This window comes from Fistularia commersonii, chromosome 11 (genome assembly GCF_037954325.1).
Source record: "Fistularia commersonii isolate RoL2024-O1a breed Wild chromosome 11, RoL_Fcom_v1.0, whole genome shotgun sequence".
NCBI classification, from domain to species: domain Eukaryota; kingdom Metazoa; phylum Chordata; class Actinopteri; order Syngnathiformes; family Fistulariidae; genus Fistularia; species Fistularia commersonii.
In genome coordinates, this window is record NC_141294.1 from 8,589,059 (window position 1) to 8,601,685 (window position 12,627).

The 12,627-nt window shown below is 41.6% G+C and overlaps 2 protein-coding genes across 2 annotated transcripts in view; one reads left to right on the top strand and one right to left on the bottom strand.

The window, feature by feature from the left end:
- The window catches only part of osbpl10b (oxysterol binding protein-like 10b), a 55,963-nt gene extending 55,405 nt beyond the window's left edge, over nucleotides 1-558 (bottom strand). The window contains exon 1 of the mRNA XM_086154834.1: nucleotides 264-558. Within this exon, the coding sequence (XP_086010960.1) occupies nucleotides 264-277 (14 nt within the window). The 5' untranslated portion in view covers nucleotides 278-558. The remainder of the gene's footprint in view (nucleotides 1-263) is intronic.
- On the top strand, nucleotides 539-12,427 carry gpd1l (glycerol-3-phosphate dehydrogenase 1 like). Its single transcript, XM_086154835.1, has 8 exons — nucleotides 539-766; nucleotides 1,345-1,522; nucleotides 2,291-2,431; nucleotides 7,639-7,777; nucleotides 8,045-8,157; nucleotides 8,539-8,775; nucleotides 9,249-9,355; nucleotides 10,105-12,427. Exons 1-8 carry the CDS (start codon nucleotides 723-725, stop codon nucleotides 10,199-10,201), a joined length of 1,056 nt encoding a protein of 351 aa, XP_086010961.1. The 5' UTR covers nucleotides 539-722; the 3' UTR covers nucleotides 10,202-12,427.
- The last annotated feature ends 200 nt before the right edge of the window (nucleotides 12,428-12,627 follow it).

Below are 12,627 nucleotides of genomic sequence, written 5' to 3' on the forward strand. Positions count from 1 at the left end.
AATAAAATAAAAATAAACAAAACATATTCAGCGCAAGTTTGGGTGTGATTTTTTTACGTGACGTCATCAACAAAGGACGCAGTCGTCGGCACTCACTCTCGATGGACCGCTCTGACCTACTATTCACTAAGTTCGAAAACATGATAAAAAAATTATAATATAAGCGACATTAAAACCACTGCACTAAACTATACACTGTGAAAACCATAGTTTTAAATACAGATACAGATCGGTATGAATATACATGCTAATTGAGAACTTACCGACCAATTGTCATTATCCTTTTCCTATTAAAGTGGAGCAGTCAAAAACAATATGAAATATAATTTTAAGCAACGTTGGAGATGTGTGTAAAACGTTAAATCAGTTAAAACTTTTGATTAAAGTGTGGCAGTCTAGTTGTCCTTCTAAATTCACAGATTATCAACTTGAATTAATAAAGATGATGCGGATTAATACCGTCAGTATAAGTGTAAATATAGCCATCCTACTAGCATGCTAGCAGATTAGCCTACTAGCCGCAGCGTCACGTGACCGCTGACTTTTCAGTGGCAGCGGTCCACGGAGAACCTGTATTCACGTTCAGAAACGATCGATCGTCGGCGATAAATGCACCCTCGACGTTTCCTCTCGGCTCCCTGTCTTCGCCTTGGATTTTCCCCAGTCTCTTCTCCGTGCTTTCCCCTGAAGTGAGGTGGAGTTGAAGGCGGGAAGCTTCACCGATGGCGTCTCCCCTCAAAGTGTGTATCGTCGGCTCTGGAAACTGGTGAGCTGTCAGACCCGTTCAGTCGGACCCACGGTGATGGTGATGAGCGATGTGTCGAGATGTTTTTAAAGTTTGGTTGTGCTGCTCGAACCGGTTTGCTTGCACGGTGGTTATTCTTTGTTTCATCAGTTCTGGGTGAAGCCATGATGGTATAACCTCCAGGCCGTGCTTTTGGGGGGTGGGGTGGGGGTCGGAGGTCACCATTCAATGGCCCTGAATGTACTTCAATAATAATAGAAAGCATCTTCAAGAGAACACACTGAGTGGCTAACTCAAACACAAATTACAATTGATTTGCTTTTCCAACAAAACACATTTAGTTTTATTCAATAATTCCAACCTACTGATATACAGTATTTTGAGCCAAACAGCAGCTGTCCTTCCCATTTGCCAATATTGATGCTCATATTATGAAATATATCTTAAATGCATTAATGTAGTGTTGGTTTAAAAAGGGATAGTTACAAGTGGGCAAAGATGGAAGAAATACTCCTTTAGCTGTTTGTTGACAGTTGTTCTGTCAGATTCCTGGTGTCAATCTCTAAAGTGAAAGTAGCGGACCCGTGTTTTGAACCCAGGGGCTCGGCCATTGCCAGGATCATTGGAAACAATGCCAGAGCACTGCAGCACTTTGCAACGACGGTCAAGATGTGGGTATTCGAAGAAAATATTAGTGGCCGGAAACTCACTGACATCATCAACACGGACCATGAAAATGTCAAGTACCTGCCTGGATACAAACTACCAGAGAATGTGGTAAGAAAACATTACCATCTTCCAATAAAACACTGATGTTTTTTAAAAAAAATGCTTGAATATTCCATTTTATATCAGACCATTCTCTTTCATAATCAAAATAATGTAAATTGCAAACAAACCTATCATGTCTGCAGAACAGTAAGATTTGTTTTCCATATAGTTTGTTGTGTTAAAGTAGTTGATGAACGTATTCAATCTCCTTGAACATATTTCCAAAAGTAATGGAAGAATGCAAGAAAGTGTGTTGCATAAAGTTCAATTCGATATTTCCTGATGAATAAATTATCACTTTTTTTTTTTTTTTTTTTTTAATTTGCCCAGTGAGATACAGGATCTCTTTACTTCAGGGACCTAGCCTAGAATCTGGCTCTCAGCAGTAAAAGTAATTAAGAGGCATGCATCGCTTAATAACACAAAACCCATTAAATGTCTGCACACAGGCGACCTTGACTCCAGAGATTTGATCAGTACATGGAAACGGTTAAAAGTTCCCAGGGAATTCTTGAATTCAATGTATTGTGACATTTTCTTAATTGAGAGACATTTTCCTTTGCATTTTATTAAATACCGCTAAGATCAACACCAGCCTCAAGTCATGCATTGGGGTTCTCTTCTTCCTCATACAGTCTTTTCAACATGAAACTGTAGAGCTTTGTAATACAAATAACACTTATAGGAAAATAAGCCATGATGTAAAACACTGTTGCTTAAACAAACCAGGCCAAAACATGATAGTACTGTACAACTCGGCCTGTTTTCCTGTAGGTGGCCGTTCCTCAGCTCCGAGATGCCGCAGAGGGAGCTGACCTGCTGGTGTTCGTGGTCCCTCATCAGTTCATCCGGAAACTGTGCGACGAGCTGGTGGGCTGCGTCCCCGCCGGGGCTCGGGGCATCACACTGATAAAGGTATCGGGGGGTCTCAGCTCATTCCAGGGCCGGCACCTGGGAATCCGGAGGGTGGGATTATGTGTGAGATGTATTTGGGAACACTTGAGCAGCTAAAGCCAGTGTCACTAGGCGGAGGAACACTCCAGATGGTGTCTGTTTCCGGCTACAAGCTCTGGACGGCACAGTTTCAGTCAACTTCACTTATCAGGCATAATGGAAGTAAAGTAAGACAGCGCAAAAAAAAGGAGTCATCAAATCAAAAGAGGTCTATGACAAAGTAATTAATCATCCAAGTTTGCACAGTTTTTGGAAGTTGGTTGATGAGGGACAATGCTCAGCTTTATATCACCAAGTGTATTGCAAATGGGATTAGCAAGGTTCGATAGGCGCCGGCTGTCAGGAAAAGAATGCAGGATGATACTCGAGATATGTACACATGAGTAATTCGCCCTGTTATGACAGAACACCAGGGCTGCGGTTTGTCTTAATTGTACAGGGACACAATTACTGCCATTAATTATACCTTTATTTGCCCTGAAATGACATGTCAAACCGGCTGCTGTGAAGTGGAATCATTGACTGCTAGAACTGAAAGAACAGGAGAATACAACTGTGCAAGAACAGAGGGAGAGGAGTAGTCAGAAAAAAAAAAAACAGGGCGGTTTGCAACAACAAATATGGAATATGTGTTGGAACATTGCAACGGCCAACACCCAAGCACACCACCTTTATCTGCTGCATAGCTAGAATTATTCTCACTGTAACCAGAATAATGGTTAATCGCTTCGGGGTTGTACCTGGACCGCATCCGTTCCACACCCAGTCATTTCAGACACACACACTCCCGGCTAAAAGCAAGCGCCAGCGCCTGCCATTCACCTATTTTATCCCTAGTCCATCATTATCTTTGCACGTTATTTGATGGGCCTATCTACGGGCCGGGTCAGTTGGCTTCCCTTTCCATTTGTTGTTTGAATGATTCTTGATGCTGTTGAAACCATTCAACATTGGGCATCCCAGGATAGCAATCCTGTTGTTGGGTTGTCTGTTGTCGTGATATTATGTAAGGCAGAAGTTTATCTTGTTTTGCCATACCAGTAATGCTTAAGTGTCTCTGATTGTATCGACAGTGACCAAACCAACCAGACAGTACACGTGTACTTTGAAATGTTATCGAGATTTGCCCTGCTTCCCAGATGACAGTGATCAAATCTTCTTTTTTTCCTCTCAGCTTTTCCTTTTAGGGGTCGCCACAGTGAAAATTTTTTCTCCATTTAACCCTATTCTCTGTATCCTACTCTCTCACACCAACTAAAGTTCATGTCCTCTTTCACTACATCCATAAATCCTCTCTTTGGTCTTCATTTAGACATCCTGACTGGCAGCTCCAACCCTGGCATCCTTCCATCAATATGGTCACTCTCCATGTGTACGTGACCAAACCATCCCAGTCTGGCTTCTCCGACCTTATCTCCAAAATGTCTTAACATTTGTTGTCCCTCTAAAAGATTAATTCCCGATCCTATCCACCACTGTCACTCCTAAAGAGTACCTCAACGTCACTTTCCTACCTCCAGCTCTGCTTCTTGTCTTCTTCAATGCCACTGTCTCCAAACTAGGGTTGTGAGATCATAGCTGATCTCTTTTCGACACTCCATTGCTCTGGACTGTTGATCCTAAATATTTGAAATCCTCTGCCTCTTCTTTATCTCCACTCCCTGTAGCCTCATCATTCCACTTGGGTCCCTCTCATTCACGCACATATATTCTGTCTTGCGGCAACTAACCTTTATTCCTCTCCTTTCCAGATCATACCTCCACTTCTTTAGATTTTCCTCAACCTGTTCCCTGCTCTCACTACAGATCACCATGTCATCTGCAAACATCGTGGTTCATGGAGATTCTTGTCTAACTTCCTCTGTCAGCCTGTACATCACCACTGCAAACAAGACGGGGGTCAAAGCTGATCCCCACTTCCACCTTGAACTTCTGTGTCCCACCTACAGCACACCATTCCACTGTCTCACATCTAACATACATGTTCTGCACCATTCACTTACATACTTTTCTGCCTCTCCAGACCTCCTCATACAATTCCATAGTTCCTTTCTCGGCACTCTCTTGTATTCTTTTTCTAGGTCTACAAAGGCACAATACAGTTCCCTCTGATGTCTACCAGCATTCTCAAAGTAAATACTGCATCTTTAGTGCTCTTTCTAGGCATACAACCATACTGCTGCTCACAAATGCTGACTTCTGCTCTCGCTTAAGTTTTCACTAGTCTTTCCCATAACTTCATTGTACGGCTCATCAACTTTATCCCTCTGTAGTTACCGCAATTTTGTGCATCCCTTATTCTTAAAAATGGCCACCATCACATTTCTCCATTCTCTATTCCTCAGGCATCTTCTAACTCTCTAAGAATCATAACCAAAAACTCTACAGCTGCCTCTCCTAGATACTGCCATACCTCCACAGGTATATAATCTGGACCAACTGCTTTTCCACTCTTCCTCCTCTCTTCAGTGCCCTCCTCACTTCACTTCTACTAATCTCTGCTACTGTGTTGTCTACAAAAGTCACCTCTTCTACCCTTCCCTCTCCATTATTTTCCTCATTCATCAGCTCTTTGGAGTCCTCAGGCCATCTTCCTATCACGCTGCTATTATCTGTCAGTACATTTCCTTCCCTGTCCTTAATCACCTGAACCTGCTCTACATCTTTTCCATCTCTATCTCTCTGTTTTGCCTACCTGTATAGATCATACTCTCCCTATTTACTGTCCAACCAAGCATACAAGTCACTGTTGCCCTTTGTCTTGCCTTTGCTACCTCTATCTTTACCTTGCGCTGCATCTCCCTGTATTCTTGTATGTTCTCTTCAGTCCCCTCAGTGTCCCACTTTTTCTTTGCTTAACGCTTTCTCTGTATATACCTCCTGCACTTCCTCATTCCACCACCAAGTCTACTATCCTTTCTGACGACACACCAAGTACTCTCCTACCTTCTCCCTGATCACATTAGCTGTAGTTGTCCAATCATCTGAAAGCTCACCCTCACTCCGCCCTGAAAACCATACAACACTCTTGCCTTTTCAGCTTCTATCACTCGGTCCTCTGCTCTGCTTTTGTCCTGTTGATCTTTCTTGTCACCAGAGTCATCCTACAAACCACCATCCTATGCTGTCTGGCTACACTCTCACCTTCTACTACTCTGCAGTCACTGATCTCCTTCAGATTGCATTGTGTATTCGAGATGTAGTCTACCTGCACGCTTCTACCTCCGCTCTTATAAGTTACCCTATTTTCCTGCCTTATCTGGAATTGCAATCTGAATTCACTTCATCCATTTTCATTCTTTTTAGTAAAGTCTACCACCATCTGTCCCTCTGTGTTCCTATCCTGGATACCAAACATGCCCATCACATCTTCGTCACCTCTATTACCTGCACCAACATACCAATTGAAGTTTGCACTAATTAGCACCCTCTCACCTCTGGGGACATTCTGCATCACTTCATTTAACTCCAGAAATTCTCCTACTCCCCTAACTCACATCCCACCTGCGGGGCATAGCTGCTAACAGCATTGAGCATCACACCTGCAATTTCCAGTGTCAGACTCAGAAGTCTATCTGAGACTGTTTTTTCACTTCCAGAACATTCTGAACAAACTCCTCCTTCAACATAACTCCTAGTTCTGTCACTGTCAGTACCATGATAGTACAATTTAAAACCTGCTTCTAGCTTTGCTACTTTTCCACCTAGTCTCCTGGACACACAGAATATCCACCTTGCTTCTCTGCATCATGCCAACCAGCTCTCGAGCTTTTCCTCTCATTGTCCCAATATTCAAAGTCCCTACTCTCAGTCCCAGACTTTTGCCTTTCCTCCTCTCTCTGCTTCCAAACACGCCTGAGAGACACTGGCTCATGCCCTTCTGAGGCTGCATTCCAGATGACAGCGAAGAAAGCCATAGCAAAACACCACGCACACGCCACATCATGCCTGTTTTGTTAAAACTTGTGTGTACATGTTGTCGGAAATAAATCCTCAGCTCTATCCAGGTTAAAAAGCTGATTAAATACAGGGGATGGAGCCATTTGGAATGGTGGTGGTGGGGGGGAGTTGTATCATGTTCTGGTGTGAGTGCTGTAGAAGTGGAATAGAAAGAATTTGAGGCTACGCTCAGCCTCACTTACCTTTTAAATAGAGGGCCAGCAGCAAAATAGGCCACAGCTGTCGACTGCATTACAGATTAACAAATATAACCTCCCTAAAAACTTGCTTTTTACATGGTTTGTCCTAGTTTAATAAACAGGACAGTAGTGGACTCAGCTGCAGTGCTTTACCACATAGGCCTCACCTCCCAGTGGAAACATTTTAGGCCTATCAGCCAAATATTGGTCAGAGCCACTCTATCCTACAGGCCAACGGTAAATGAGAGCAGGTTTGATAGTAAGACATTGGCAGATGTGTTTCGTCTTGACAATAAAGCATTGATTAACTAAAGCCTATATTGCACATGTACAGGTCTGGATATGGCAGTGATTTAATTTATTGATTTGTAGCAGTTTTATCTGATGTTGCAGCAAAGCTTTCAGAGTTGTTTGGACAAGTACAAAGATTTCTTTTAATATATTTATTTAATTCCTTTTTAGGCTTTCATCTGCGGTTCTCTCTTTGGGGGTTATCACTGCAGGGCTGCATCTGCCTCTGCAAGTAGATAAAAGGGCCACGCAACCGGATCGGTCTCTGAAGGGGCCACGCTGCCGGAGCTGCCTGTTCTGCCCGTGCATGTAAATAAAAGGCGTGGGCCGCTAGGGCTGCGCAATTATTCTAGACATGCTGAAAGAAACTGTCAGGACTTACAAGGAAGAGGAAATACCTTTTTTGAAAAGTGAAAATATGTGCCGCACACACTGAGAAGTCCTCTTGTTACGTAAAATTGCATTTGTTTGACAAGAGAGCCACGGGAAAAAAAAAATCTTTATTTTTTTTTTTTCTTTTTAATTGTGTTCCTTGTGCAACTTCCTTTGTTTTTCATTGTGACTTATAGAACAGTAATGACGTGCCTATCCAGAGGAGAAAGCACGGCTTGGCCTATTGAAACGTTAAAAAACACTGTATGGCTTGCATTTCGGTTGCACTCTTCTCCTTTGCCTCCTTCCCGGCATGCAGTTACTTGTTTCTCAGATTCCCCCTGTATCCGTCTGTCTACTTACCAGGGGATCGATGAGGGTCCCGAAGGCCTGAAGCTGATCTCTGACATCATTCGAGAGAAAATGGGCATCGACGTCAGCGTTCTCATGGGAGCCAACATCGCCAATGAAGTGGCAGCCGAGAAGTTCTGCGAAACCACGATAGGTAAGGAGGTCAGGCACGTCTGTGTGGTTCATGGAGCATCTGAAATCTGGATTTTCCTTAAGTAACATTAATTCAGGAAAAACAACCTTAATACAGGACTGCACCTGGAACTTAATTTGAAGTTCTGTAATTAATTTGAATGAAAATGAAGTGCAATCATTTAATACAAAATGAATGCAGTTTTTGAATCACTTAGCATGTCTTAATGCAAATGCTTTTAAGATAAAAAGATGAACTCATCTTGCATGTGTGTGTGTGTTTTTTCAGGCAGCAGGATCCTGGAGAATGGCCAGCTTTTCAAGGAGCTGCTCCAGACCCCAAACTTCAGAATCACAGTGGTCGATGATGCTGATACAGTGGAGCTTTGTGGAGCTCTCAAGGTGCCAACACAGACACGTGCACACTCTGCCAGGAAGTCTCTCTCACGGGGTCATCCAAGTGCCTGTAATGAATGAATTTATACGCCTTGGAATAGAGAAAATATATTATTACTCACCATTTCTCAATTCATGCTAATATATTCTTCTTTTTTTTGAAAATAGAAAAGCTTTTATTTTTCATAAAGTGCAGTGCTATGGGGGGGCACATATTATACAGAATATTTGCACAACATTGTAGTTTTGATTCATTTGAAGATCAAGCTATATGTGATACATGTATATTGAACAGTCAGTTACTTTGTGAGATAGAAAACCTCAGCACACAATTGCATTTTCATAAATAACACTTGTAGAGTAGTTATTTATTTTCTGTGTGGACAGAACATTGTTGCCGTGGGAGCCGGATTCTGTGACGGGCTGAAGTGCGGCGACAACACCAAGGCGGCGGTGATCCGCCTAGGGCTGATGGAGATGATCGCGTTTGCCAGGCTCTTCTCCAAGAATGACACTGTTTCCACCTCAACCTTTCTGGAGAGCTGCGGCGTGGCTGACCTTATTACCACCTGCTACGGTGGCCGCAACCGTCGAGTTGCCGAGGCTTTCGCCACAACAGGAAAGGTAGAAAAAAATCTTGTGAACACTGAAGCTGATTTTTATTCCTACTACAAGAGTTCTATCCAGCCTTTTTTCTTCTTTTTTCCTTCCCACTTTTCCCTTCAGGGGTCGCTACAGCGAATCAATCTTCTCCATCTAACCCTTCTCTGTATCCTTCTCTCTCACACCAACTAACTTTAAGTCCTCTCTTACTATGTCCATAAATCTTCTCTTTGGTCTTCCTCCAGACCTCCTTTCTGGCATCCAATTCCAGCATCCGTCTACCAATATATTCATTATCCGTCCACTGTACATGACCAAACCATCTCAGTCTGGCTTCTCTGACCTTCTCTCCAAAACATCTAACATGTGCTGTCCCACTGATGTGTAGGATTCACATAAAAATTATGACTGAAACTTTGGCCATTCTGTTCAAATCAGTGTTTTTTTTTTCATTATGTTTACATTATATTTACATATTTATGATTTCATTTCAGAGCATCGAGCAGCTGGAGAACGAGATGTTGAACGGCCAGAAGCTCCAGGGCCCTGCCACCTCAGCGGAGGTTTTCCACATCCTCAAGCAGAAGAGCATGGTGGACCAGTGAGTGAACTCCACAGCCTCGGAATAGGAAGATTAGAAATACACACAGTTTCCCTCTTACATCGGTCAGGCATAGAAACACGTGCTGTTCTGAGGATTAAATTTCATCTCACAACGGGGACAGTGAACCTGATTCATTAAACTTTCAATATCTCAACAATCCCAGTGTAGGAGTGATTGGACATTTGTTAAAGGCAGCGACTTAAAACAATCAATATTTAAACATCATGCAGCGATATGTTCTTGTTCAAGTAGCACCAGCCCCGGCCTCTACCACATGGAGAGAAGGAATCTGGCCAAGAACAAGGGGGGGGGGTCTATCTTAAACTTTCAAAAGTGCAAAGGAGTGAAATAGATCCATGCATGTTAATTATGAAATTTCTGAGAATATTTTTCCCAGTTCAGAAGGATTTTGAAGCATGTGTCTACAGCTGCTCCTAACTGGCTCTGATATTACCTCATGGCATCAACTTCTGTCAGCGTGAACATCTTCCGATCCTGGCATGGGAATTATAGCCCTTTTTCTTCTTGCAAATGTTTGATTTATTAACAAGGAACACTTGGTTTCTTGCTCAGTGATGAAAATATAGAAGTCAGTGTCCTGCGTGCCACATTAAAGCGATATAACAAATATCGACTGAATTGAAATCAGTTATAATATTTTTGAGTGCATGATATGCTGACTCGTAAAAAAGTGTGTGTTTAAAGTGAGCGAGGATTGACTAATTGTATCCCCCCATTGCCTGCAGGTTCCCTCTGTTCACAGCGGTCTATCAGATCTGTTTTGAAGGGAAACCTGTCCAAGAGATGATCTCCTGCCTGCAGAGCCACCCAGAGCATATGTGAAAGATTGAGTGCGCACATCCACGGGGACATCATTTCACATTCCAACCTCCACTCTGAGATGGGTTTGGCTTAAAATACTGTTACTGAAAAACCTCCACGTCCTCCATGCCCCTCTGAGACCAATAGCTTTGTTTTTGTACTTCAACTCCGGTCTGTAAATTTACATCTACCACTGTGCAGGTGTTGCAAATGGTGATTGGCTAGGAAACTGTCAGGAGAGCCAATCCAAATTCTCTACAGGTTGAGCCGTATCTAATATATCAGATTGAAGACAGCCAGAGTAAGATGTTTGGCAGCCCTACTGTGTGGTAGCCACTTATTATTTGCCCAAGTCATACTTAAGTTTGAAGTATCATTTCCCTCTTATCTAATGGCTACAATCTATACAGTCCATCTTGTATAATAACAAAACAGACTTCATTTTGAAACTGCAAGAAAAGAGACTGATCTTTGTTTTGCACAATTAATCCATGTTTATGGGGCCAGGGATGTAGTCTAGGATTTAGTAGCATTTTTAATAAACTAAACGGGCGTTTGCCCAATGATGTTCTGGCAGTCTTCAAACTATACACATAAGTAGACAGCATTTAAATTCCATCGGCATAGAGAATAAATTGGGTTTTAATATGACTAAAAAGTTTAAAACCACCTTATATGAAAATTCTGGCCTTAAAATTGGGATTATTATTGCATGTCAAAGCAGAAAGTAAAGTTCGATATGTTATCTTTCAGTTTTGATATACACATATGTGATGTATATGCAGCATAGGTTTTCTTGACGCTCAAAAAGGGAAAGGACAGTGTTGAACATCCAACCCAGCAGAGCAGCTGTAACACAAAACAAAAAAAGGAAAACTGAACTTTTCTGGATGTACACTTAAATAAGAAAACAGGCAATCAATAATTTTTTGGATAATGACAGTCATCACAATCACTTTTCTGCACACACATATTTTTCCCCATTGAAATATAATACCTTTACTCTTTTTTTCAATGAAAATATAATGCATTTATCGTTTTTGTATTTTAAAATGGAAAGTATACACTCAAGAAAAAAAAAAGCATGAAGAACATATCCAAAGTGTGACCAGTTCAATGCACATAAACATCACAACAAACACAACAAATCATGATAAGTGTTGCTTATTAGTTCACTATAATAAACTGAGATTTGTGCATGGGAAAAGTGTAGGACAGAAACAAGATGTGAACCCCAGAGTGCTTCACTTTTCCAATATAACCATCTTATTGGCATTTCAGCAGATCTCTCTTGGATCAGGTCCAAAGATTTGGTCTCATAAGGCTCAACTTACATGTTGCTATGGCTTTATCATAGAAAGACTTCGAGAAACATTTGGCCAGATAAAAATTATTAGAATCTTAGAATCTATTAGCAAGGGGTTCAGAAAAGAAAATGTATTTTAAAAAAAGTCTTGTCAGGGAATATTTGAAACATGATAGCACTTACCTTACATCAAACAGCATAGAAGAACAGCATAGAACGCTCAGCTAAAAAAGAAACCTTGAATAATTGGTCAAGGGGGAAAAACTCAGTTTACACACTTTGTGCCTCAAAGCTTTGATCTTCTGTATTTTTTACTGCACTGTGAAAACCTTGCAACATTTTTGATTGTCCACATAAAGGGATCGAGGGTACAAAATGATTTCGGTCAGCCACTCGTGTACCTCATATCTTCTTTATAAACTGGATAACATCAGAAAGTAGTGAAACATTCACAGAGTAATTACTGTAAAAATGCTTTTGCTTTAGAAATCAAACATTTCCAGTTGTCCTTCCCAGGTTCGTGACCAAGAGTGTAGAGCGTGTCAAATCGGTTTCTTTACACGCCAACCAGCGGATGTACTAATGTTTACTCGAGACTACCAACTGCCAGCCTGTGGGCCTCAGCAGGATGCATATCGATCAGGTTTTAGACTGGGTTGAGGGTAGAAAAGATAGGAGTTGCATTCAACTGCCATCACTGCTACTCAGGTAAACTGTTTAGAGATTAAGAAAATTCCTAGCTGTGTAGAAAAAGTGTTGTGCATAACGCACCTGGAAATCCATCTATATGGGTCACATCTTTCATCAGCAAACCTGATTCAATGAAGCGAGAACTGTTAATCATGCCTTTTGTTAAAAATCAACATTACATCAATATAATCTCCAAATCTTTTCTCTTTATTATGCATACTGTCTGCCAATTAAAAGTTTTTGAATTTTAAGCCTGTCTCATCATTGTGAGTCTCTTTTAGTCTCATCACATTCAAGTGGATCATGAAATATGTTGAGACGTTGAGTTTTCAATCAGATGCTGAATAACGAGTGAAACTTAAGTCTGGAAAGTGATGTACAGGGCACTTGTTGCCACCACAGAGTTTATTTCCCTTTTGTCATCACCATGCCTACCCTGCCTGTTCATAGA